Source organism: Nyctibius grandis, chromosome 14 (genome assembly GCF_013368605.1).
Source record: "Nyctibius grandis isolate bNycGra1 chromosome 14, bNycGra1.pri, whole genome shotgun sequence".
Classification (NCBI taxonomy): domain Eukaryota; kingdom Metazoa; phylum Chordata; class Aves; order Nyctibiiformes; family Nyctibiidae; genus Nyctibius; species Nyctibius grandis.
The window spans coordinates 1,945,581-1,973,563 of record NC_090671.1 but is presented as its reverse complement, the minus strand read 5'-3'; the positions used below and the strand labels follow the sequence as shown (position 1 = coordinate 1,973,563).

Here is a 27,983-nt window from a genome sequence, read left to right as displayed (position 1 = left end):
TTCCAGTATCTTTAGCCTCAGCGGCTGGGGCTAGATCTCATTACACTAAACCGACACAAAACAGCAACTGAATTTCACTGCCTGCAGATACAGCACATTAAAAGGCTTGTTGAGCTTCCTCCAAGTTAAAGATCAATACGGTTTGTAAGAGCCTAAAACACCAACTAAAAGATTTCGATCCTTTATTTGCACGGTCTGTTTTCACACACCTCACTCAAGGAACAGAAATTTGTAAGGTCTTATTCACCTGCACTCCTGTATGTCTGTCAGCAACGGGAACAGCCTGAGCGTCTTCCTGCCAACCTTCAAGTTATACTTCAGGATAAGGCATTTTGGTGGAGCAGGAAGCTGCGAGGGCTCTCCCAGGGAAGCCGTGCTCCCCGAGCTGCCCGCTGCTGGCCTGGAAGCCTGCTTGAGCTGCAGAGAGGGTGCAAGGAGCCAGTATGAAAATAAAAATTCTCAGAATTATAAATAGTACAAAAGGAAACGAGTGGCTGGTGCAGCCTGTCCGATGCATCGCGGTGCAGCCCACCGTCACACCCATCTCTCTATAAACTGAAGAGCAGTCAGGGTCTGCCTGGAGGGCAGGGGCAGCCCTCCCACGAGGTGTGCAATTCTGCAGGAGCTGAAGTGCCAGGTGTTGAACCACAACGTCCAGTCCCCTGAGCGATGGGAACGGAGCACAACTGCCTCCTCCTAAGCAGAGGACTGGGGATGATGCAACACCCGGGCTGAGAGTCTTTCAGGAAGGAATCATGCCTTTATTCCGCTTTCTGTCAGCCAGGACTCGTCGATTATGGTTGGCTCTTGTGCTTTTGTTTGTTTCCTTCTTCCGTCGTTCCTGCACTGTTTCCCGGTTCTGCCCGTGGCCCTTCACACTCCCAACAACAGCAGAGCTGTCGTGCTTGTGCCTGGAGTACGCAGAAAAAGGACATCACAACAAGCACACTGCTCCCTCGGGGGACAAAATATACCGATCCCGAGAAACAAGTGGGTGTGAGGAGTTCAGCCGTCAGGCCTCGAGCCTTGGCTCACCCCAGCTCTGCAGGGCTTCTGCAATAGCTGAGTATCAGCATTAGCCACACGACTGCGTCCTTCTACACACTGAGTCTGGCAGCTACAGCCAGCTATTAAACCATCCTGAAATCCCTATGGGAGCTGTTCAAGCTCTGCAAAGCTGTGCTCTCCAAGATCCGACCTTGCACAGGGTTCTGCTTATGATAAAGGGACGTGCCTACCCATTTGATGGGATAGAACAACCAGCAGTGAAGTAAAAGTTGGGTGAGGAAGCTAACACCATGGTAGTGACCCTGATGTACAGGAATGGTAAGGAACAGGTATACCCTCAACAATCCCAGTCAGCAGCAAAACAGCTGCTAACCACAGAGCCACGGTTTCACCCCGCAGAGGGAGACGCTTACTTACCCCTTCCTCGCAAGGAAAGCCAGCCGCCTGGCTTCGGCTCGCTCCCGCAGTACAGCTGGGTCCTGCACAAAATGGTCCTACCATGGGAAGGAAGGGAAGAGGTCAGTAAACTCATGAGCATCATGCAAAAGGCTGGAGCAGGAGGGGATTCTGTTGGACCATGGAACAGAGTCCATTCTCTCTTCTGGCTGAGCCAGCAGGATTGGAGTCACTGACCCTAAACACAAAACCTGGCAGAAAACCTGACTGAGACTTCATCCCACATCCTGCCTCTGCCAGCAACACCATCAACATCACTATTTCCAGTATATCCATGACAACAGAGCGTTAGTGACCCTCAAAGTGTTCTGCTGGCATCGTCTGTCTATGGAATAAAGGAGGTTAAACCTCTCCATGGAGTAAGTGTCATTGCTCCAGTACGGGTAGCCTAGGAAGCAGTGGATAGCTGTACTCAGGGGACTTTTCACAGTCCAGCAGACCGCAGAAGTAGCCACTCTGAAAAGCAGCTCAGTCTCCAGGCTACTGTGGAAAGATTCACTCTCTGAAAGAGGAAATCTGCTCCACATCACTCTGCAGGTGAAGCAGTTAAGATATATGATAAATCTCAATGCAACTCCAACCACAAACTAAATATCACCTTTGTTCTTTCCTTTTCAGCTTCCTCCTCCTCCTCCTCTTCATCCTCATCCTCTTCCTCCTGGCCTTCCTCCTGGCCTTTAGGTCTCAAGACCTGAGGAATTGTGAACGGCCTGAGAATTAAGACACAAACAGTCAGCAATGAAGACAGTACAGCCACAAATGTGTCACTGAGCAGCATATTCTTCTTGGTTTGCATCGTATCTTTCAAAAATGACAATCTACATGCTTCATGGACTTGCTTCTTTTTCTGAAGAAAAATAAAAGAGACCCAGTAGCTAATGACACACTCACTATGGGCAATTAACGAACACATGTGCTTCCCTGGGGAATGCTCACTATGAAGTTGTTACTGAAAATAATAATAGTTTAAAAAAGGAGCAGGTCAGGAAAAACCTGAAACCTCACGAGGAATTTCTCCACGGAAACAACTGCTTCCTCTGGAAGAATGGGATCCAGGCAGAGCCACAAGGCATTAGTAAGGAGTACACTTTGCCAGGCTTTAGCTCACCAGTCAGGGAGCATCTATTATACAAAGATAAACCCTCAAACCTCAAGATTAAACTCAGACAGAAACATTAATGCTCAGAAAGTGCTGTGCTCTAAAACCTCTGTGACTGGTCAGCGATTATCCACGGAGCCCCAATTCCATTGCTGTGCCCCAGTTTCATACAGGGGGAAATACCTGGAGAAATCCATCAAGCTTTATGAATCACCCTGAACATGCAGGGCAGCAAACAGCCAGGGGGGGCACAGGCAGAATTTACCACATGCCTATAGCCCTTCTTTAATATATATATGTGTGCGTGGGCTTAAATTCTATTGGGATTCAGATCCACCATTCCACTGGCAAAGAAATAAATGTAAAACCAGAAAAGCCTTTGTTACTTCAAACCTATAGATCCAGTTTTCAGTAGTAACATCCACTAATTGTTCCTACTGCCTCTCTAGGAGCAGTGAGCACCTGAAATAGGGGAAAAGACCTGAGTGCCACACTGTTACAGGCGAACCACAAAAAGGATTTAAATTGAAGCCTCAACACGCTTTAGGAGGGAAAAAAAAAGCAAAAGGGACAAAGGAACCCCAAAGGTGCATTTTGGTTTAAGGTTAGAAATGGTGATAAAATGATGAATTTACATAATGGTGATTATGTAAATTCGTAATACACCAGAATTTAAAAGGCCACTTTCAGAAATGTTAAACCAGCTTTTAAAACACGTTTTCTATCTCTAGCTCTTATTTCTAAAACAAATATTCTACAATCCCCATCCCAAACTAACCCTTTGCTTCCTAAGAGCTAACTGTCTCCAGCTGTCAGTCATTGTGGAGAGTGCTGTGCAGTCCACCAAGGACTGAATTCCAGGTGTCAGCGCTCTGCGATGTCAGAGGGCATTGGCAAGGAGAAGTCTGGTTGTACAGTCTTCCAAATTTTGAAGTTGCCCTTTGCTAACCAGCCATTTTACGTTGCCCAGCTACACTCAACCCTGATTATTCAAGACAGCCCGTTTTCCTCCACTGCAGGATGTTTTCCATAAGCAGAAGCACTGCTGAGTGCAAGTTTCAACACAACGGCAAAGTCCCCCCTTAGATTTGTTGATTAGTTGAGGCAATGGCTGAGCCCTGCAGACACAGGCAGGGGAAGCCTGAGAACGTCCTGCGTGCATGCCATGGCAACACTCCCTACCAAGAGGAGAGGAGAGACCCAAATCTCCCTCCTTGCATGTTACAGAGAAAGCAGCAGCAGAAAAAGGGGTGGTTTGAAGCACGCACGTCCTCGTTGAGAAACAGAGCCAAAACCCAGCGTTGAACAGGTTTGTGCGAGCCAGACAGCTCTAGGTGGTGATTGCCATCAACCTCCCACTCACTGAAGCCACGGCACCTACCTCCTACTGATCAGCTCATCATCTGAGTCAGCATCATTTGCCCCCACTTGGTTTCCATCGTAAGTGTCATCGTACTCGTCCTCATAGTCCTCCCTGTAGAGCTGAGCTTCTCCTTGCTGCACGGGAATCTCCTCCACAATCACGCTGTACTGGTTGTAGCGCTCCTTCTGCTCAGCCACCAGGCGTTTGTCACTCAGCAAGCTCCTGGTCGTGTCCTTCTCCCTCCTGCGCTCCACAGCATGGCAGCAGAGAGGCAGACACAGAGAGGCAGTGTAAAGATCTTCTCTATTTTACTTTTTTTCCTGTTAGTAAGTGGAAGGTGAAGCAACAGAAGCCTCATCTCAAACTCCACAAGCGCTACTTAAACCTACCTGTTTCCCCTCTGATTTATAACAGGGCTGTTTGGCTACTAAAAACAGCCACTCCTGGCTTGGAATAAAGTCATTTTTAAACAGATAAGAACAGGAATTGGAGACCGCCACTGTCATTTGAGACAGAAAGGAAGCTTTTACAGGAGGCCAAAGGCAATTATACTCAAGCTGAAATTTGGCCAAGATCCAAATAGCACAAGAAGTCCCACGACTCTTGAACAGCAAGCTGTTAGGGCTCAGGCTCCAGCCTCGGAGAGGGCTCTGCAAGGCCCAGAGTGCCCTCTAACACCGTGCTGCAGCATCGTCTCACTGCGGTAGCACGCACGGCTGCAAACCACGGAGCGGGACTGCATCAGAGTAACTGCTGCACGGACACGTACGTACTTACAGCCAAGAACCTCAGCTTACAAAGGTGAGATGCAAAATACGAATGTAGATGGGGAGAGCCAAAAAATTACCAGCACAGCAAGTAAGGATTAGAATAAGCACAGCTAAAAATGAAAAGAATAAAAACAGAGTAGACTAGTGATTCTGATCCAACCTATCTCAAAGCTCTGTATATACAATGTTTTTTAAACTTAGGAGGCAAGTAAATTATAGTAATTTTAAAGAACGGGAGACCAAGAAACAGAATTTTGACAGAGGTATTAAAAAGCAGACACTGAGATGCTGTGTCTCAAGCTGCACAAGCATAAACTCTTTGAAGTCCCATTTTTCAGACCAGCCAAGTATATCCTTACAGCAAAGCAGCACGGGATTCCACTGTCAAGTATTCACAGGACAACTTGCAGCCCTCAAAGTCTAGGAAGAACATGCATCAATGATCTATTTGGCATCTGGATATTATCAGAGGAAGAACCCATCCAAGGCAGACTGTCAGTGACTCAAGAATGGACAGACTTATGTGACATACCAGCAAGCCGTGGGGAAGTGATCTAAGCAGCCTGATTTTCATTAAGAATCACAAAACAAAGTACCATGACAGATAGATGTGGTTCCCCTCTCTAACGTGACTCACTCTGTTCCATGCCTGCATTTAGCTGCAAAATGCCCTACAAAGCATGTGGTTAGTTCACACATACCTAGGCCGGGCTAACATCTTCTGTTTGTATTCAGCATGAGACTGAACTAAGTATTTGCTAATTGTTTCCTGTTGAGCTGGTCTGGTGACTGCAGAAGAGCTGCAATGAAGTGTTTCAGGCACCAATTCCAGGAAAAACAGTGGGATAATTCCTCTATCCCATGGTGTTCAGGGCATGCTCTGACTTCAAGAGACAGATTCAGCTAGCAATTATGGCTGGCAGGTAGAGGCAGGTGAGATCACTTTTCAGGATCAGCAAAGACTCAGGTATATGCTAGGACGTTCATTTCCTCATGCTTGGTTCTCTCCTCATCCCGGCGTGGCTTTCTCCTCCACATTAACAGTCCCTGCCCCAAACTGCTTACAATGGGACCCAACCTGATCTGGCTCTTGAAGCACTACTGCGACATCATGCTTAGGCAGCAACAATACTTTAAACACAAGCAGAATTGGGTGAGCAAAAGATTTTAATAAGGAGTAAAAAAAAAAAAAGATAAAAAAAAAAAGATATATTGATATAATTTTAATCCAAAGGAGATCTAAAACTAGGCTACGAGAACCCTGTTACCCAGACGCTTGGGTAAAGCACCGGGTTTCTTGCTTGTGGAACAAGGACTACTAAGGAAATTGCACTTCTGCAGAAAGGACATACTCTTCATATCTATGGAGTTCTGAACATTAAATCCTAGAGAGCAAGGTACTACAGCTTGTCCTTTGATTTAGTTAGATATGGTCAACTTTGGGCATAGGGTGTACTTTGCTGATCCCAGCTAGTTACCCCCAAGTTTTAAAAACCACTCAAAACAGAAACAATGTGTCTGGAGTCCTGCAGAGTGTTCTCAGTGTAAGAACAACAGTTTTGAAATGAAGACATAGCCTGAGGGAGGCCAAGAGACACCAGGAACAGCAGCAGGAAGAGGATAATCCCAAGAGGTGATGTAAGGGTACAGAAGAGATGGCAGCTTTCTCAAGGAGCGATGTTACCACTGGAGAGAAGACACAGCCTCCCTGGTAGCAGCCAGAGGGCAATGCCATGGGAGCAGGGTGCCACAACCCAGCTCAGAGATGACTTACAACCTTCCAAGCTCTGCAAGTGATCTGCAGAGGGAGCTCCCAGCAGGGTTATTCCACATGCTGAACCTGGACAGTGCTCTCTGGCCTTGGCCAGCAGCAGCCACCCACATGTGCAGAACTTTGGGGAGGTGGGAGATAACAGAGAGTGCTTGTGCACAAGGCTCCTGCTGACAAGGTGCCTGCCTGAACTCTGAGCAAGGCAACATGGTGAGGAGAGAGATTGTGCCTGTGAATTCTTAGCTATGGGCACTTCAACAGTCATCGTCTTGGCCAGAGAGAAAAGAGATTATTTTCTTGCCTAGTTGAGCCAATATAAGCACTATAGCACTGCTGCTGAACGGTTGTTTGACTGGACTTGGGGACAAAAGTGGTTTTCTCTTGAGAGTTTGACGCAGCTTTGCAACCAAAACCTTAACTGGGAGCTCCCAGGGTCACGTGGCTCAATCTCCAGCCAGACTTCTATTTATGTTCTGTGTGAATACCCACCAACATAAAGACCAGACTTGGCTGGTCAGAGAAAGTGTATAAAAAGAAGCTGAAACAAATCAACCATATTGTAGAGATACAGTTGACATTGCTGGGAGCCAGCAGGACAAGGCCCTAATGTAAATCTGCATGGAGCGTGGCACAGCACAACACGCCAAGCTAGGTGGAAAGCAAAGGGAATGCCCTCCTGCAGGAAGCTTACAGCAGCAGGAACAACAAAAGTCATCTAAGCCACGGAGCGTTATCAGATTTTGAAGTAGATGGGTACTGAAGCTTCACTTGGATCTAAACCAAATCATCATTTATTCTCAGTTCTGAGTCACAGTCCCAGGCTCGTAGAGATGGCTGCTTTTCAAGGTTTGCTGTTCAGTACAAGTGTAACACTAAGACCAAGAAGCAAGAGCCCGACGTTACAAATGAGCTTGGCAGAGCAAACCCTAGCAGCATACAGAGGAAAGCCAATTAGGAAAAACACTACCTGAAACCAGCCCTCTAATAATATTTCATTTTACTTCCCCAGAGAAACAGGTGGGAAACATTTTTGATCAGCCTTACCCTCAGCCAACAAATTCCTGCAGGAGCTTTGTATGAGAAATAAATTTGCAGGTTCACAGATATTTATTCCTTCTGACAGCCAAGGTTAATCAAGGGTGCACGATACTCACCGCTTGCCTTTTTGTATCCGAGAAACATCCACCGAATCCCTACTGAAAACATCAAACTCATCATTCTGGAAAACATTATAGCGAGAAGTGACTAGAGGAGTAGGGTCTGGCTTCAGCTGTCTGTTAAAAAAAAAGACAGAGAATAAAAAATAAAGGTGAATTGAGGAAGACCAAGTCCTCTCCTTCCTAAGACCTTGGTTTATTCTTTGTCAGTCTTGAAGTCACCCACAGCATGCCAAGATCCTCTTTGTGGTGCTGGCTGACTGGGTCACAGGCTGCTATTCCTGCTGTAGGACGTGCACGACCACTACATGGCGTCAGTCTAAGACAAAAGGCAGAGTTTTCGAAGCTTCTCTTTGTTGGGAAACTAAGGCATCTTACAGAAAGCAGAAAGAAAATTCTTCTGTTCATTTAAAAGTAAGTAAAACTGTACAGGAGCATGGAATATTTAACAGACTGCCTAGTCTCAAAACAGTGACTCAGGAAAGCCAAACACTAAGTGTGATGAATTACATGCTGGAAAAAAATTCCAGTAATTTGCCACTCTTGATTTCAGGATATTTATCTCCCTATGGTTCCTTCTTAATTCTTTCTCAGGGTTCCAGGTTTGCATTTGTTCAATTTATAAGTCAAAAGACCATTATTTTTACATTCATTTTGTTGGTGCTGTTATTTTTACATTCATTTTGTTGGTGCTGTTATTTTTACATTCATTTGGTTGGTGCTATTAGCTCAGCTGGGCATCTGAAAACGCTGCTGTGCTCACTCTTAAAGTCAGCAGTGATCAAAATTCTACACTTGCTATTGAACTGACAGTTTTGTTTCAAGATGCAAAAGGCAGAAAAAAAAAAAATCCAGCCCTATCTTCTGTAAGTGCTGGCTTCGCAGAAAAAACTCAACCCTTCCACAAGCCCACCCCACATCATCTGTGCCAAAGTCAGCAGATCTGACTGTGACAGCATGAAGACTGTTGCAAAACTAAGATTTTTTTACTTCATTTTTCTGATAAAGATGCTTTCCTTTTTCAATGCAACGAGACAGTCTGCCCATTCCTCCATGAAATGTGAACAAATAGCACATTCACATCCTGACTCTCAGTCAGGAACTGCTGTTGCAGCACAAACACATGCTAGCAGCTGCAGCCAAACTAAACCAACTCAATTCCACTGCCAGCTATAAACCTTACATCCCATGTACAACCCAGAGAAACAAGCAAAAGCCTGGCAGGTTTGGCAAAGGGTAGATGAAAACGGATCTAAATTGCCATTTCCAACCTCTCTGGTTCTCTTCAATTGCAAATCAGTAGCTTTCAAATACCGTATTTCACCCTGCAGTTGAATTGCAGCTGGATTAGTTCCTCCGAAGATGCCCTTTCCTGCAGGACAGCTGGGATTTTAACACCTATGACCCTGTCCTCTGCTGCAAAATAACTTTTGAAGGCAACACATTCTATTGCCCAGCCCAGGCTAAGCCCATGTCCCCATGATGGAATTTTAATGGGTCTTATTTGAGAGTTGAACGTACAAGAATTTCTGTCATGTCCTCTCGCCCCGCCTGCCCCATCACAAAACACGACCCAGCATCTGCTCTACTGAAGTGCTGAACAGTGAATGTTCCAGTCCTCTGCAGGGACACAACGAGGGCAGTAAGCTAGTGGCAGATGGCAATGAGAAGCTCTCCCTGAAGCCATTTACTCCAAGAAAATGCACATGCAACTTCTTAGAGCTCTACAAGTGTCTAACCTTCAATGATAATGATGTTAAATAATCCACAAACAAAAAAACCCAAAAGGCATCAAAGCCACGGCAGAAGTTGTCCCACACCTTTGCATTCTTCGGTCCAGCTTATCCAAGTATGGCACCAGTTTATCTTCTAGAATGTTGTTGATCACTTGCTCCGCGTTGTAACTGTACTCTTCCAGGCAGGCCAGGATGAAGCCCTCACCAAGGTCTGGCAGCAGGTCTTTCACTTGAGAGATCAGAGAGTCCAGCTCCACCCCTGACACCTTGGCAACGGGCGCAGCAGCTGCGCCGGCACACTAGGTACACCAAACAGAATCGGTGGCGTTACTGGAAAGAGACAGCAGCTGAGGGGTGGCAGGTATGCACATTAAGAAAGGGAAAGGAGCAGTCTGGGTTATCAGAATTTAACCACAAAGAAGCCAAAAGAAGAGAAATCAGCTCAGTTGTTTATACTACACAAGGTCTATGACACAGACTTGGGCACCCAACTACTTTTGTCTGTCGCCGAGTTTGCAAGGATACTCTGGAGAATCCCTTCCTCAAAGAACACAGGAACTGTGCATTTAAAATACGCACATGAACTACAGTGATGAAGCACAGTGTTTAAATAAACCACAGCAAGAGGAAACCCAAGCCAACGGGAGTTAGGAGCAACTTGCTCAAGTTAAAGCCAGGATTCAGGTGTAGCTTTGTTTCTCATTTCACAAGGCACGTGGGGCTGCAATGAAATCTAGTGAAGGTAAGAAATGAGACTAAATCTCATGTAATCCCCAAATCCGAGCAAACCAATCCTCTCTTCACAGACAAATGAAGTAAGGACAGGAAGAGCAGAACCCAGTCCTTTCCACACAGCTCTACTCACCTCATCCTCCGATGCATACGCAGCCCCGAGCTCTTCCATGTCCCCAACAGTGCTCTCCACTATTGCTGATGCTCCATTAGATGCTGCTGGTGGTGGTGGATCTTTAATGACTTGTGCTTTTTGCTTGTCTACCCCTTCCCACGCACCTTCCACAGCCTGGAGGATATAGGCTGTCCTGGTCTCATCTCTAAGAGGACAGCATTAAGGACATTTCTAGATGCACATATTCAGACCTCACCTTGAAGCAACTATGCAGTTTTCAGTTACTCCCAAGCCTGTGCCTACACTCACATTCCCCTTTCTTTTTTTAAGGGAAACTTTCCATCACTGCCAGTCATGCAGCTTAACCAGATGCAGCAACACTGGAAATGCCACTGGCGTGAAGGGATCTAAGAGCAGCCAGGTCTGCAAAACCCCAAGGTGACAGCAAAGGATACAGCGTGGAGGATGCTTGCTGAAGCAGACTGACATCATCCTCAACAGGAAACAGCTCATCGTAGTCACGCAGAAATCTGAAAATGCAGAAGCAAGTTTAATCAGTTGAACTCAAGAATAAGTTACCAGCAGACCTGTCACACACTACCACCCTGCTGTGCCACTTTGACTTCCTCACTGCTCAGGCAGGAACACGTACAACCTCTCACCCCATGCTGGATTCCAGCATGGGTTGCCAGGTCTGATTTTGCCCCCGTTACACTGCAGCAACACTTCCACACAAGCCATCAGAGCCAGCTGCAACATTCCTCACGATGTTGAGATCTGTAACCCAGTGCCGCATTACAGAGAAAATATGGTTTATGACTTGAACATGATCAGAATGACAGCATCACCAGGAGGACAAGATCGAATTCCCAGTTCTGCCACTTATTCACTTGGCACCTTCAGCATTAGCACTTGGTGTCTTTCTGGTCTGGTCACCCCAGTTGACAAGCACAGCTCAGTTGTAATAGCCTAACTTGTCAAGGCAGCTAATGGCTAAATCGCTATCCTCCACTTTGAAAGCCTGGATTAAAGAGAGTGAAGAATAACATTCTCCAGTGTCATGCAACATCCTCCTCACCTTTACAATAAAGTCTGCACTGCAGCCTGAAATCCTCTCACAGCAGTTCTCCCAACTAGTTAGAATGATTTCTAGCTCCCAAATGCATCCTAATGCCTCATAATAACGTCTCAGGCAATTCTGTCGTAAAGAATGGAAGAGGAAGGCAAGCTGACCCTCCCCTTGGGCCTCTTTCAGCCAGACTCACCTCCTTTCCTGAAGCACCGAAGTGAAGATCTGTAGAAATTCCTCAATAAAAGGCTGAATGTTCTCACAGCTGCAGAAAACAATGGCACAAGGGAGTGACAAATGCAGCGGTAAGCCCACCGCACTGCACGATCGCCACATTCTGCCTCACTAGCCAAACTAGTCACATTCAGACACCAAGGGAAAATCCCATTTGAAAACAGATTTCAGTCCACTTTTTGGCTTTCACAGGTCAAATGGAAGCAAGGTTCTTTTATGGCTTCAGTAAACATTTCAGCCAGCTACATCTACAGCTGTATCACAGAATTACAGGACTTCTGACAGACTTTACAAACCATAGTTTGATGCCTCAGACTTGCAATAAGTAGAAAAGGGTGTGTAGTGCTTTTGTAATTGCACTCTTATTATATGTCTCGGGATCATACCAGTGAGCCTTCCAGAAAATACATGCTCACCTCTGTAAGGATACATGCCAAGCAAACTCCTATTGCAACCTTTCTGTTATAACACCTAAAGCTCCCATCGCTGCTGACGCCTCAAGCCTCACAGCAAGACACAATGCTCTCTGCAGCAGAGCAGTGTGAAGAAAAAGGTACTTCCCTAGAAGCTGGCCATACTGTTCTTACAGTAGCCTCAGCTCCCATCAAACTGGCAATGAGTGTCTGGAGCTGTCCTTTACTACCTCTGAGGTATATATAGTCCTCAATACCATGGAATCTGAACATGTGACACTCTTTGGTTCATTTATATTTCCAATTTTCCGGTGGGTACTGACAGGCAATACTCAGGTAAGCGAAGGTAAGACAAGGCTACTACTGCTGTTTAAGGATTGGACTTAGAGCCCAGACAGATTGGGTGATTTAGTCCAGATCACAGAGGAAATCAAGGAAGCAAATCCAGGTCTCTGATAAGGAATTCCACCAACAAACTTCCTCATCTTCTTGGACAACTCTCCTGATATCAAACCAGGGAAAATATTCAAGAACAGGAGCCACAGAGACCAGCAATCTACAAAACCTGTAACGAGTACAGGCAAAGAGGGATCAGCCCAAGACAGCACTGGCCTTCCAGTCAAGATCCAGGTTCTTGGCTCTGTTCCAAATATGCAGCATGATTTTGGGTCATTTCACTTCATTTTCTCTAGTGTAAAATAAGGGTAGTTATACTTGCCTTCATTTTCAGATCACTCACAGAGCTATTAGTTAACAATTTTCACAATAGGAGCGAGGGTAGAACTCGGTAAAGGCACCAGTATCTAGATTTAAAATGACTGTTTTCAGTGATCTATTACACTGCATCACTTCTACTGTGGTGTCTCAGTCAAGGTGTCCACAAACAGCATTAGAATTTGCAACTTAGCCACAAACTGAGGTTAGAAAGCTTGTTGGACCACAGCCTTATCCCACTTTAGTGGGGTCAACACACAGCTCACCACACCAATTCTGGATCATAAAGCTTCATCTGGGACATTCCTGCTATGCAGCACAACAGACTTCTGATCTTAGCCAAAGTCTTTGGCCACGACCCCAACACAAACAGCAGTATCTGTACATTTTCTCCAGTAAATCTGAAAATGAGGAAACAATCTCCCCCTCAATGGCAATCAGATAACTGGGTAGTACCACATAGCCCGAGTGCCAATACCTGCTTTCTAAGATGGGCTGCAGACAGACTTGGTTTATTAAGATGTGAAAAGCTTCTATCATCTTCTTCCTGGAATGTGAAATTCTCCTCCACAAATCAGCAAAAACACTTCAGAGAGAGTAAAAGAACACACTATTGGTGTCAGCACAAGAAATCTGAATCTTTAACACATCTTTACTCCAGAGTTATCCCTCCAGAGAAGGAATTTCATTAGCAGAATCATTTCTTTGCTGCAAGGACCAGAGATTAGAGCCATTTCGTTCTCATTAAGGAAAAATCCATGCTCTAAACAAAGTGGGTCTCAATCACTAATTGTCCTGACAGCTAGACACATGATATCTCAACTGTACCAGCACAGTCTGCACCTTAAAATGAGACCAATCTATACACAGAGATATCATTCATGTTTTCACACTTGGTTACAATTTGAATGCTTCTCCCATCAAGTTTCTTCTTAGACAGCAGTGAAAGAAATCATTAGTCACCCCACTGCCCAGGCAAATTTGGAACGAGAAAAGCCATCTCTGAAGAGTTCTTTGAAGCAGCATAAAAAAAGCTAGAAAGACTCCACAGAGGTGGGTAAAGCAGCATGAAGTGAATTTTTAACTAAGCCCTGGGAGACTTTTATTGAAAAGAAAATGCAAGCCTTTGCAGACATTTTCACCTGTTATCCTCATAATGCCTCTTCTTAATTGCAGATTCCAGCTCAGGAATTGCCAATTCATAAAACGAAGCTAATCTGTAGAAAGGAGCAACAAAACAGTAACTGTCAACTGAGGCTTCAAAAATCATTTGTTAAAAGACAAATCAAATGGGTAATGTCATGAAATTCTCCTCACTAGCAGTACTCATTAGCATTACCCCACTTTGTTATTTGTTCCCTGAAACACAAGCAAGCAAATATGCAACAAAGCGCAGCGCTCTAAGGAAACCATCAAGGTGTCTTTGAAGGCGTAGGCAAAGAAATGCACTGGAAAAGCATCACGCTACTGAACAGAACAACCTGCCCAACCCAGAAACATCCCAAACACAAATCTGCAGTCTACAAAGAGCTGATATGTTTGAGTCCACCCCAAAACACCCCCTCTCACACTCCAACATCCTTACAGCCCTATCTTGCTGTATGCTAAAAACTGGACATGAAACAGGATAGGATTTCCAACCAAGTCTTTCTGGTCTTGCTATGCAGCTCTGCTCTAGGTGGGCATTTAGATGAAGGTATCCAACACGCAGAAAGCCTAAGAGGATGTTTCAACAGGATGGGGCAGAGAGGAAACAAAGAAAGTTAGTTTGGTCCAGTTTCACATTTTACATGCCAGGCAGCCCGCACAGACCCTTTCCTCCAGGGCCAGAGCACCACGAGATGCAGAGGAACGCCCTCAGACAATAACTGCCAGCACTGCTCCTGAGTAGCTGGATGTTACCAATCAGGGTTTGCAGCACTTTGCACAAAAGCCAAGCCGAACTGATGAGCAGAGGCTCCATTAGGAACATTATGTCCATGTCTCATATTAAGAGCCAAACGTGTTAAATGAGTATCCTTGAGGCAAATGGAGCAGAAGCTGGTTGATACTTTTAGTCGGGGAGAGATATTAGCGAGTGCCAGCAGATTGATTCAGACTCATAGAGGTTCCAAAAAGATGACATGTAAATCAGTTTTCCCTCCCCACACTCCAAAGACCCAGTGATTAGTCCATATTGAGAAGTAATGAAAATGTGTTGCTGTTGTCCCACTGCACAGAGATCAAGGCTATTTTAGCACAACTCTGACATCAACAGTAGAATTAAGAGCAAAAGGCTTTCCTCCTCTGAGTAACCAAGCATGTAAGCAGTGCTGCTTGCCAACCCAAACAGCCATCAGCAGTCCACCAATCTGCTCTTCTTTCAATAACCAACTCGACGACAACATCCAAAGAGGACAGAAACCTACGCACCCTAGAGCAGCATTACTCAACCCGTGGTCCATAAACCACTGGCAGCTCTAAGACTTCAGAAGTCTGCAACATGATTGGAAACAAAAGCAAAACACAAATGTGTTCCTTCACACTAACTAGCAAACAAAAGAGGGGAAATAAGGACAATAAATTAACACTTCAGTTGGTCCTAAACAAAGGCTGTTACAACAAGACTCTACAAGATGATCTAGGGGCTTAAAACACCTGGAGCAAGATGGGTAAGTGCTACTCAAGGACTTGCAGCCTCTGTGGGAACACACTCGGCTGTCTGGTCCTTGAGACCATCCTGACTCATCGCCACTGTGATCCAGAGTTGGACAGGGAATTAGCTGTCAGCCCCGCTGTGATAGTGCTGGCTTGTCACCCTCTCCCAGGCGCTCATTTGCCAAACGTCAGTAATAATCTCTAGCGTAAAACTTAGGCATAACATCAAATAAAAACGTTTCTTTCAGACCCTCATGGACTATTGTTCCATAAGAATTTCTGCTTCTCTTGCTTCGGGTCCTATGGCAGGAAGCTCTTTTTGTCCGCAACTCTTTTCTGCTCGTCCCTCTCCACCCCTTCCAAAGCACACCACGTACTGTTCACTGTCATGGTTGCCTGGCTCTAGGATCTAGATAATGACGAAGGTGAACAGATAACAGACAAACTCTAGACATCCCTGTATTAATTTATTTACTGGCAGTCTTTGTATTCCTGTCAGTGTGAACCTAGCAGTCTCTAGTTGCATTAAATCTGTCTACTCTTTTAATGATGAAGGCGCTGGGACAGGACATAGCAGCACACTCCGTACTTTTACTTTGCCAAGATAAGCTCTGTCTGCAGTTCAAGATGTACCTGTAGCAAAAGTCATGTTTTTGGAAGGTCTGGCAAGCCAATGGGAAGACGTCAAGGAACGCCCAGAGTGTCGTGCAAGTGTCGCATAAGTACAGTACAATATCCTTCAGCTCCTGAGAGAGAAAGAGCAATTACTGAGAGAAAAGCCAGACAAGTTTTCCTGGGAACACAGTATAACTCACTACTAGGGACACATTGTGCTCAGACCAAGCCTTTGTCCTGACTGCACAAAGAGAGTCTGCTATCAATCATAAACACATTACTGAGTCCAGAGGCAGATACAACATCTCTACTAAAACTTCTATCCTTTAAACATCTATAATGCAATCCCAACTGCTCACTCTCATGAAAGATTCTGTGAAACTACAAGAATCCTCATCAGACCCTGTCTTGGACAGTGGCTTTGCCCTCTATATATCCTCCACACACAGTATTCTTCCCATCTATCTGGAAGCGGTGCATAGCAGTAACACAGGAATTAAAGGGATGATTTTAGTGGTCTGTTTCAGTGCAAGATGCATTTCCAGGGTAGCTGTAACAACTCCCACAGACTTGCATGACTAAGATTTTGTAGAAGACCACGCTCACTGAGATGGGGCCTGTCTTTGCACAGGACTCGGCACATAAAAACCCCCTCTTAATTAACTAGACTTAAAGTACACTGTTGTTAAACATTTCTGAAGAAAAGATCAACTCTGATCGTTGTCAGAGTTCCGTGGAGACTTCTGTCAGATGCGCTGTTACATTACTTATAAGCTGGTTAAGCAAAAAACAGGTGCCAGGTCTAAAAAGAACCCATGCTGCAATGGTTGGAACGCACACAAGCAAAGCAACCAGCTCATGGTGGAAAGGCTTTATCACCAAGTCATATGACAAACAGTGAAACAATGACATGGAACCATGTGCTGTATGAGCCACCAGTATTTGGGAACAGAATGACCCTCTGTGGTCTTACTGCTCCCTGGAGTGTTCAGTCTGCAGGACTACAAACAGTAAAGTGCAAGGAGCAACAGTTGTACCTGGAGGGGCATGTTCCCTGGAGTCACATTTACCCTTTCTTCCAATTTCTGGGGCTCAGCAGAGGCTCCTTCACACTGCAAGCCACACTTACGCAAAATATTGTTGAACACCTACATCAAGAGAACAGAACAGTGTTAAAACAGACAAGTGAAAGCAGTGGGACATGCTTTATATGCAATATGTGACTATCTCCATGCAGCACAGAGCTGTGTAAGATGGAAGCTGCAACAGACTCTTGCAGGCTACAGCAGGAAGGGCCATGCTGCACTGCTGACATCCCACACGACTCGTGTGCACTGTAAGTGCAGGTGCATAGGGTGGTGCTGAGACAAGGACTGCGGCTAATCCCGATCCTTCGCTGTGTGAGACAGTCAGCCAGCAAGGCCAACACTGGGAGGCCACCCAGGATCCCTACTTGCCAGGGAGCAGTGGGACAGCTGGGAAGTTAATGCCACCTCCTGCTTACGGGCTAGTGCCAAAGCCTTCCTGCCCTCTCCCCTGAGGTGAGCAGGGCAGATTTTGTGGCTCTTGTTTATAAACAAAGAACCTGGGAGAAGCCCACAGAATTAGGTTCCAGATTGCTCACAACTTTGGTGTAGGACCAACTTAAAGGCAACTCCTTTACATTTGCACCCTAAGGGATTTGTCAAACCCTCATCCCAGAGATATGTGAATGGGTGGCTAAAGGCACTGAAGTTGCATACGTGGGGTTAATATTACTATTCTACAGGGCATGTAAGCTCCTAAACCTGCACAGGTATCAGCTCCTTTCAGTGACAGACATAAATAGCTTTATGGATCAGTAATGACACATCTCTTTGAGCTGTTACATCCATACACTTGAGATACACTGGTATCACCCTGCAATGGTTACAAAAATACACAGTAAAACTGGTGTCCTGCAGAGGAACTGCTCTGATGTGGTACGTCACAAAAAGCAAATGGCATCTACGTTGTTCTCCCCAATAATTCATTTGAAGGTTTGGTCTTGCATCCTAGAATAATTTTTAAACTTGGTACCACCTCTCGAGATTTAGCTCTAACTGTTTCTTAACACATGGAAAGAAAGAAAAATGTGGGCTTTCAAAAAGTCAAGTGACATTACAGGTGTCTTGGGGTAAATGATATCTTGGGTTTGCTTATTTCTGTGCATAGGTGAGCTTTTTGAGGACATAAACATGACATTTTCAGGGTACAAAGATGTCAAGGCACCTTAACTTCCCCCTCTGTTTAAATGTGAATCCTGCTTACCGAGTCTGGGGAATATACCAGCTGCTTATAAAAATGAAAGCTTAGACATGGAGAGGTGCCAAATATCTTTTGTATCGCAACAATGCATCCCTTCCAACAGACCTTTGTTTGCTCCTGAGAACCTGCAGCATTACTGCTAACCCATTTTTCTCTGTCAAGCCTTAGCTACCTCTCACGCTCTCTATTTTGTGAAGTTTCAGTGCTTCCCCCACTTGCGGGGGGGAAACAAACAACACTTTTTGAACTGCCCAACAAAAATCCCTTGATATTAACTGCAGAGAAGGCCAGAAGCTGAAGGAAGGTAATAGGAAATAGTCATCAATAGTTTATAGATAAAGGTTCAAAAAATACCTGACACACATTAGCATAAACTAGAGAGAGAAAGGGAGCAATTACAAACCCGTTCTGCCTGCCTATGACCACATTTGCTCCCTTTCACCCTCTAAATTATGCCACGTTTCCAGATGAAATCCGTGCTCTGGGCCAAGCAGAGAAGCAGTACCTGGAGGACAGTGGGCAGAGTTTCGTCCAGGTCACTGAAGTAACTCGGTTGCTGAGTGAAGATATTTTCTGAGAAGAGAGGGGGAAGGAGAGCACTTCCCATTAGTTCAGACATTCATGCCAACAAGCGAATCAGCACCAGAAGATGTATTTGTATTATTACTGACACCCCTCACCCCCTCCAGATCCAGCTAATGACCATTTCGGACACGGGCACAGGCTCACTTCTCCACTCACGCGCAGGGCCTACTCCTGCAACGCTGGCCCATCAGCTCCTCAGGGCAACCGGAGAGCTGGTAATGAGAACGTGCTCATCAGAGCAGAGCAAACGAGGTGTTAGATGATTCACGCCCCAGAGGCTGAATCAATGAATAATGCAAATACTATCACTAAACATTCCCAGTTCCTTTATTTGACAACTGGAGTTGACTTTTAATTACTGATAACAGTTCAGCATACACTGGAAAATGTTCTGCAGAATATTTCTTAAAGGTAATGAGGCTTCAGTAATACCTGCTATTACATTACTAGGACTTCATTATCTTTACAAAATACTCTACTGAGTAATGGCATACCATAAATCCTCACCAAGTAAGCAGAGAGGCTGCCTATTTTCCTGTGAATTACTGTTCAGACGACGAAAATTAACAGAGTTCTCCAGCAAGGACAGAGCACGAGTAAGAGTTATGAGACCAGTTTCAGAAAAATTTATACCCTGAGAAGAACCTAGTTTCTCAAGTTATGAATTACACCCCAGAACTGCTCATGCCATTACTGTCACAACGTAATGCAAATAATCAGGTGAGCAAATCACTGGTGACGTGCATGCAGCATTATTGCATTGTATATTGCATATGTATAATTCAAATGAGGTTTGATACACTTAGGTCTTCTTCGGAATATTTTAAGACCCAGCTAATTTAAGCTTCACATCTGAAAGAGAACTATCTACATTGTCATGCCTTCTTCCCACCTCTGAGGCTTGACAGATGAATTTTGAGTGGAAGTTACTGAAAAAGGATAAAGGGTTTCAAAAATGCAAAGGTTTATCTAAGCTTTTCTGGTCTGGAAATTTGGCTACATCACATGATCTCTAATGCTGCTCGTGTTAGTCAACTTGGAAATGAGACAAAAATAACTACCAAAGAAGGGAAAAAATTTCCTGACATGGACTGCAGACAAAGTGGGTTATAATTTAGGAAGAAGAGCTCACTTAATCCAAAGTTAGGTACTCTTCCATCTCTGCTCAGGTGGATGTTAAAGATCACAAGTAGTTCCCTCGTGAAGGGAGCACAGGATAAATACAGAAGCCAAACCAACAAGCCCTCTCTTCGTTACACAGGTTCTAGCGTCCAAGGCTGAGACGTTACTTAATACGCACTTGCAACGAAGACTGTCTGTACAGATACAGAGAAATCTAGGGATAAGCACAGCTTGAGCAATGCTCTGAAGTGCTTTGTGGTTTGAAGGCACTACATAAATCAATGTCTGCATGGAAATGTCAAGTAATCCCACTTCACAGACCAGAGATTACATGTTGCACGTTTCACTTGGCTCCCAACTCTGGGAACAAACGCATTCATATGAGCAGTTGGACTATGCCCCATCTCCTAACCCTCCTCCCTCCCTGCCCAGGAACAGAGTTGTTTGCCCCTTCCCAACTCTACCAGGATTTTCCAGAGCCCTCACGGTCCTCTTACAGCGGCTGAAGACACATTTAATTGGCATGGGAAACAACTGCTGAGGCTTAAGTGAGCCTTGGTTCATGCCTAACACCACGAGCCCAGCTCAGGACATCTAAGCAGCAGGCCACAAGGCATTCCCTGACATAAAGGAAGTTCACAAGAGGGAAAAAAAAAAAAGTAATCTGATCTAGAAATTGATCTAGAAATTATAGATTCTAGTTGCTACTGAACAGTTTGTTTACAGAGAGGTAACACTGGTATAAACCCCACTCATCACTTGCCATTATATGAGTAAGCAAAGCCTAATGCAACAAGTTGTTCCTTGGCTTAACTAACCAATCATCTTCTGGAGCAGGAGACCATTCCCTTTTCCAAAAAGCACACAGAGATCCAGAATCTTAGGGATGTCGAACAGGAAGTTATTGTAAATAATCTCTCCAAAGACAGAGGGAGTGATAAAATGATCCTACAAAGAAAAAAAAAAGTAATTTAAAAGATAATCCCTATTTGACTCTGCAAGAACTCCAGTATTATAATGACACCTGTAAAAACGTCTCTCAAAGTTGTATTAATGATTTTATCTCATAAAAGGCAGCAACTGTGCTTACACCAGCTTCTGCAGAGCCCTCCTCCTCCATGTTCCCAGCCGCTTCTCGCTGCCACTACACCATCCACCCCCCTGGCCTCGCACCACCCATTATAGGGCCAGGCTGCACCATGAAAAGAACCAATTAACCTAAAAGTTAAAACAAAAAGCCACCTACAGTTCGTTCAGTTCCCACACCTGGCTCACAACATGGCCAAGTAAACAGCTGAGCTGACACCAGAACTGCTCAGCTCAGGAGCAGTTGAGTAGCCAGGCACTGGAATGGCTTAAACTGGCACTGACACTGAAAACAAAATGCATGCGAGACCACAGCCTGAGGTTATTGCTACCCTGGAAAAGTAGAATCAAGGCTCCAAAGATGACTGCATCAGCGACAAGCAGGAAGAAAACCCAGGGATTGCAGCTCTATACCCTGACTGCTGGAACACTGGGTCAAAAACACGACTCACAACATTGAAGGCATTTATTCTAAAATTCTAGATGACAAAAATTCCATTGTCTTTGAGAAGCAAGCAAGCTAAAACACAATTTTGGATTTTCAGAAGACCAATTTGCCTGTGATAGCAAATGTTTTAAATCACAGTGAAACATAGTACACACATTCCCCCTGCTAAAGCAGAGGGACAGGGCTTTATGCTGGCTGGGTTCAATTTCTAGAACTCCTGCTGACCGCCTGCATGACAACAGACTATTCATTCTCTTCAAATTACTCAACTATAAAACGGTTTCAAATGCTTGTGCGCCTCATTGGAGTGGTGAGATTTAATCAGATCCTGGAATGAAAGACACCACAGAGGTATCGAGTACTTTTGCTGAAGTGGTGCCAGCTCCAGCATTCCTTCTACCTGTTCCTGCCTCAATCCTGCAACTCCCACTCCAAGATCTTTCCTCAACATATCCTGAATGTCACCATTGTGATAACCAAGAGAACCAGTACATCACTAAAGAACACATCACGAACCGATGAGGGTATCAAGGGAGTAACTGCTAAAACACAAGGTGCCTCGCTCATCCCGTCCAAAGGCCTCGTGAAGATTCCCCAGCTGCTGACGGGAGTTGTACTCAGTTAGGGCTGAGTGTGTCTTGCAATTACGATGCCAAGAAAACAGTAATTTAGAGCAATTTCACCGTGTGTCCAAAACTTGGGGAAAGCTCAAGGAGAGACAAGTATTAGCACAGATTACACGACACAGCACGGCACAGAGGAAGTGGCACTGAGGGAGCAAATGCTCGGCTACTGGTGGCCTGAAGAGCCTCTGTTCACCTGTACAAAGGCCAACTTGCTCTTCCTTCTCTTACAGCGACGTATCATGACACCGCATGTGGCTAACCTATTGCTTAGCTGATTGCCTGGATCTCCTTCCTAAGAAATCATCGCATAGTTCAGATAACCACTCAGAGCTGAAGTAACATCTCCACACAGAGAAACATTGATAATAATAGCCAGGGAGAGGAACGCAGGTGGACACGCAAGTAAGAACCATGATTAATTTCTCCAATTGTCTTTTTTTTCTAAGCCATACAGCCCAGAGCACTTGCAAAGCAAAGAAATATTTACCTTGGACTCCTTGTGAGTAGACATTCTGAGGAAAGTCAGGAAGACGCTCCGGTGAAGGCATTTCTGCATGTCATTCACCTCTGGATGGCAATCCAACAACGCATCAAACTTGCGAGGGGCATAGCACAGGTAGGAATCCAGGCATTTCTGAAGGGTCTCATCAAATATCACCTTGCACGACAAGAGATAAGAAAATGGAAAGAAGGGCATGTCACACATTCACAGGTTGTGCTCATGAGCAGCCCAGTTCAATTTAAAAGCAAGCTAAAACATTCAAGAGTGCTAAAAGGATTCACATACGCATGGAATGCAGCAAACTCTTAAAATCCACAGTGAAAATTCTACAGGGAAATGCTACTTTCTTTGCACTCTGAGACGCAGTAATTAAAATGGTTGACAAATGACATAATGAGCATATACAAGTCTTTATGAAAATGATTTAAAGTTCGTGGCTTTTACAAGCACCCAGATTGTTCACGCTGCTTCTCCAGTGTCCACAAAACAATTATTACCTGGCACCAAAATTTGTCATGAGGCAAAGCCAGAAGCCAGGTCAGGTCGTCTGCAATGAATTTTGCTCGCTCCAAGAATTCTTCCACTAAAGCAGGGTCTCTGACAAGAGGTGGCGGTCTGTACAGCACAAAAGACCGATCTGCTTTTATTTCTGGGTGCTGCAGAAAGCCAAAACACTGCATTAAAACCACAGACAAGTGACAGGAATGCCCAGTTACCACCTGCACTGCTTACTGAATTTTAGGAAAGCAACACAAAATTACACCTTAACACAGTTTGACACTCAGTCCCCTGGTAACTTCCCATTTGCTAATCTTTCAAGGCAGCAGGTCAGTGGGTTTGTATCCTTATTTATCAGCAATACTTTCAGACCTTCATAATTGGGTAGATGTTGCTTCTTGCACTCTATTAACCAACAGCCTTCCAAAGCAATCCTCCCACACCTTCGAAACAGCAACAGCTTCATGTCATGCCTTTGAAACGTCGCCTGCACTCTCTCTTTTTCCTCCAAAGTGGTGCTTGCACAACATACCATGAAGTCAAACAGACAGGACCACCAAACACAGAGAAGAAACATTCCACTACACTTCCCAAGGGTCACTGAACAGGCTTTCCCCAAATACTCCCACCCTAGAATGAGGATCACGTTGAGCAGCAAGCAGCAGCTTTGAGCTCTGCCTCAACCCACCCGTACGCCCAGGGTAAATCTCCTCAAGAGCAGGTCCCATTTCTGCAACGTGCCCAGGAGAAGGGCCTCTCCGCACCTTCTTATTTCTGTGAGAAAAGCATAACTGTGGATTTCATCTTCTGATTTCCCCACGCTGGAGCCACAGGGCAGAGGGCCGTGGGAGGCAGTAAGTGGATGGACTTACCCCAGTGCTACAGCTCAGAGCTAAACTTCATGCAGAGTTTGCAAAAGCTCCCAAAGCTTTCTCGCTATTGCAGCAAAGTTTACGTTGCTAATGGGCTGTTCCTCAAAAGAATAAGGAGTTCCAGGAGAACACAGTTTACTATAGATGTTGAACACAGCAAGTTTTCATTTACTCATCACTGAAATAAAATCCTCAACTATATGAATGCACTAAAATACAAAGAAAACTCCTTTGACAGGCAAGCTGACCAAATTTAATCATATCCTGGACCAAGGGCTAGTTTTGCTCAGGCCCAACAATTATTTTTTAAAGGTCTTGTTTGGCTTTCAGGAAAAACACAGAGCTCACCAGTGCCGGTAAAGTTCTCAGCTTCCCTGTCTTGGGATCCTTTTCTGTCAGCTGGAGTTCATCCAGTGGCAACGCTGGCATCGTGATGACTTGTTCCTGTCTTCAGCAAAACAAAAGCAGCACAGGATGCATTTTACAAGGTCAAGCAGCCAAAAGCAGGGCAAAAGCGGCTCCAGCCTTCCTATAACTCACACACACACAGAGTGGCTGGAAATGTATTTATGCAAAGCAATTTATACACCACCCAAATGCCAAACCCTGAGGGAACACCCAAGAGCCAGCTGCACGTGCCTCAAGGAACCTGCAATGTGGTGCTACGCTTTCATCCCTGTTCCTTACTGAGAGGCCACAGGTGTCTTCTGGGACAACAAAAAGCACGTTGGGACATCGCTTGATAGGGGAGCTTGATGTTTAAATCTGGTTCCTGAACAGCTGGGCTGAACTCTCTGCTTTCCAAGTCTCTTTTAATGCTTGCAGTCTACCTCCTGACATTACAAACCCGAGAGGCAAGCAGGAGACACCCTGCCAACGTAGTATTAAAAGAATATTTTTGGTGCTTACGTGGCAGAATCCCTCAGTACTCATCCAGACAAGGCACGCAGGGGGAGCCTACGAAACACAGCCTGCCTCTCCCCTGCCGATTCCCCATGCGCTCACAAACCCATATTTTATTCTACAACAGCATTTTTTAAGCTCAGAAATATTTCAATTAACTTCCTGAAATTAACTGTAAGTCAAACCTTAAAGTAATTCAAAAGAAATTATCATGTGCACTGTTTAAAAAGTTCAGACATTAACAAAAAGTGAAAATTGCAGCTTAACAGAACTTTTCATTTTTGGGGGTTTTATAGTATTATGATTTCTGTGAAATGGTACTAAAAAGTTATGTTCTTGTTAAGATCTAAGATCACAAGTCTCCTTATATGCATATTGGTTTGCATTCCCACTGCCTGGGACAGAATAACAACTAAAACAAGAGAAGTGCCCCTACACCTGGACAATACTGACCGAGGAGCAAGATCACGGTTTAGACAGCAAGTGAAAAAGTAACATTCTTGGTTCCAGAGAATTTGTCACCTACGGACTTTGGCAAAAATTGTCATCTAACATTTTAGAGCTTGATTTTTCCCCTCCAAAAAAATTAGAGCAATGCCAATCTATCAGATGGCTTAGAAGACTTAAAATAATTACGTCTTTCCAAGGGAGTTTAAAGATTAGAATACTGACAAGAGCATTTTCAATTTTGTTACAATAAACAATTTCTTTCAAAAACACTTTTCAGCGAAATAAGCCAAGGCGCTTTTCAGTTCTCATCATATATTGAATTTGGCTCTTAGTTTCTAGAGTCATTCTGAAAACTGCACATAGAAGCATGTGTTTGCAACAGGGGGAAAAAAAAAAAGTGTCTCATTTCAAGCCTGCCATGCATCAAACTCTCCAGTCCAAACCAATCACATCTCGGAAGAGACAGGCCCCCTGCACTGGGTTTGCGTGGCACGGGTTTGGTAGCGGGGGAGCTACAAGAGCGGTTTCTGTGGGAGGCTGCTGGAAGCTTCCCCCATGTCTGACAGAGCCAACGCCAGGATGGACCCGCTGCTGGCCGAGGCCGAGCCCACCAGCGATGGTGGCAGCACCTCTGGGGTAACGTATTTAAGGGGAAAAAAACGTGCGCAACTGCAGCCAGAGAGAGGAGTAAGAACTCTGGAGCAGCAACGCTGCACACACCGAGGTCAGTGAAGAAGGAGGGGGAGGAGGTGCTCCAGGCACGGAGCAGAGATTCCCCTGCAGCCCGTGGTGAAGACCATGGTGAGGCAGGCTGTGCCCCTGCAGCCCGTGGAGGGCCAAGGGGGAGCAGCTAGCCACCCGCAGCCCGCGGAGGGCCACGGGGCAGCAGCTAGCCACCCGCAGCCCGCGGAGGGCCACGGGGCAGCAGCTAGCCACCCGCAGCCCGCGGAGGGCCACGGGGCAGCAGCTAGCCACCCGCAGCCCGCGGAGGGCCACGGGGCAGCAGCTAGCCACCCGCAGCCCGCGGAGGGCCTCACGCTGGAGCAGGTGGATGCCTAAAGGAGGTTGTGACCTCTCGAGAAGCCCACGCTGGAGCAGGCTCCTGGCAGGATCTGTGGCCCTATGAAGAAAGGAGCCTGTGCTGGAGCAGGTTTGCTGGCAGGACTTGTGACCCCATGAGGGACCCACGCTGGAGCAGTCTGTTCCTGAAGGGCTGCACCCTGTGGAAGGGACCCACGCTGGAGCAGTTCGTGAAGAACTGCAGCCCGTGGGAAGGACTCACGTCAGAGAAGTTCATGGAGAACTGTCTCCTGTGGGAGGGACCTCGCGCCAGAGCGGGGGAAGAGTGTGAGGAGCCTCACCGCGAGGAGGACAGAGCGGCAGAGATAACGTGTGATGAACTGACTGCAACCCCCATCCCCAGTGCCACTGTCGGGGAGGAGGTAGAGAAATTGGGAGTGAGGTTGAGCCCAGGAAGAAGGGAGAGGGGAAGGTGGTTTAAGATTTGGTTTTATTTCTCATTACCCTTCTCTGATTTGATTGGTAATAAATTAAACTGATTTCCCCAAGTCAAGTCTGTTTCAGCCACGCTGGTAACTAGTGAGTGATCTCTCCCTGTCCTTTTCTCGACCCACAAACCTTTCATTACATTTTCTCTCCCCTGTCCAGCCGAGAAGGGGAGGGACAGAGCAGCTTTGGTGGGCACCTGGCATCCAGCCACACAGTCAACCCACCACATCCCCTGACAAAACACTTATTCATCCGGAGAAGAGATTAAACCTGAGTATGGAATATCCTCAACACAGAGAGTCACCTCTCATCAGTATCATATGCCTTTCCCCCCCAGGAGCTCTGGCCTATACTACACGGACATGACTAATTCCTCATACCCTGTGATTTCAGGCACACAGCGTAAAGGCCAAACAGCCCTGCCAAAGAACACAACAAACCAGACTTTTGCCAAGGAAACTTGTTTTCACAGCACCAGAAGTGTTCTCTGCCTCGTACACTCTCCACCGAGGCGCACGGACAAGGGGACGCCCAGGGCGAGGTGCACACGGCTGGGCCGAGGCACCCACGGACACTGCTGGCAGGGCAGGGTGCTCCGACAGCAGGAGCACACGCTGGACGTGCTGCTGAAGAGCCAGCCCCGGCAGCCCCCTCCCCTTCACCTACTTCGAACCCACCAGCCCTAATTTTCCTGCTGCTCCTGCACCTCAAGGCCCTCCCGCAGGCCAACACCAGGCACCCACCCTGCTCCCCACCTATTCCCAAGCCAGGCACCAAACCGAGCTCTGCCCACCCTCCTCCCGTGTGCCACCACGGCCACCTCGCCACTGCCCACCCCCTCCAGGCCCAGCCGCCCTCCTCTAGCCCCAAACAGCCCCTCCAGCCCCAAGCCCCGTTACCTCACCCCCAGGCCCTGCGGCCCCCTCCAGGCCCTGCCCCCTCGTCCCGTCTCTGCCAGCCCTACGTACCACACAGGCACCGTACATGCCCCGGCCGCTCTCTCCAGCCACCGCCACTTAGGCCAAGCCCTGCGGCTCCACACACCCCTCTGCGTCCCTGCCACCGCCATGGCCCCCGCCCGCCCAGCCCGGGCCCTGCCTCCCTGCCCGGCCGCCCCCACGCACTTCCAGGCCCTGCCGCAGCCGCCTCTCCCCATATGGCCCCACCGCCCCGCCCGAGCCCCGTTACCGGGCAGCCACGTCCCGCC

General features: G+C 46.2%; 1 protein-coding gene across 2 annotated transcripts; it reads right to left on the bottom strand.

The window, feature by feature from the left end:
* Nucleotides 1-165: 165 nt before the first annotated feature.
* Nucleotides 166-27,983, bottom strand: ASCC2 (activating signal cointegrator 1 complex subunit 2). Of its 2 annotated transcripts, none has more exons than XM_068412312.1 (19): nucleotides 27,965-27,983; nucleotides 24,263-24,362; nucleotides 23,042-23,200; nucleotides 22,530-22,700; nucleotides 20,701-20,830; nucleotides 18,681-18,748; nucleotides 16,927-17,037; nucleotides 15,908-16,020; nucleotides 13,780-13,854; nucleotides 13,116-13,223; nucleotides 11,473-11,541; nucleotides 10,663-10,737; nucleotides 10,226-10,412; nucleotides 9,445-9,659; nucleotides 7,622-7,741; nucleotides 3,945-4,169; nucleotides 2,063-2,174; nucleotides 1,426-1,502; nucleotides 166-911 (listed from the first exon to the last, which is right to left on the bottom strand). In XM_068412312.1, exons 2-19 carry the CDS (start codon nucleotides 24,341-24,343, stop codon nucleotides 743-745), a joined length of 2,265 nt encoding a protein of 754 aa, XP_068268413.1. In that variant the 5' UTR covers nucleotides 24,344-24,362; nucleotides 27,965-27,983; the 3' UTR covers nucleotides 166-742. The 2 variants fall into 2 exon arrangements, with proteins under 2 accessions (XP_068268413.1, XP_068268412.1); XM_068412311.1 differs by having other exon boundaries at nucleotides 24,263-24,358; nucleotides 27,901-27,973.

Bases quoted from the DNA above. Each gene is read 5' to 3' on its own strand.
- ASCC2 (XM_068412312.1), bottom strand. From the start codon at position 24,343: ATGCCAGCGTTGCCACTGGATGAACTCCAGCTGACAGAAAAGGATCCC. The intron at 9,660-10,225 runs GTGAGTAGAGCT...TGGTGTACCTAG, and splicing joins CGTATGCATCGGAGGATGAG to TGTGCCGGCGCAGCTGCTGC. The intron at 2,175-3,944 runs GTAGGTGCCGTG...CTTAATTCTCAG, and splicing joins GATGAGCTGATCAGTAGGAG to GCCGTTCACAATTCCTCAGG.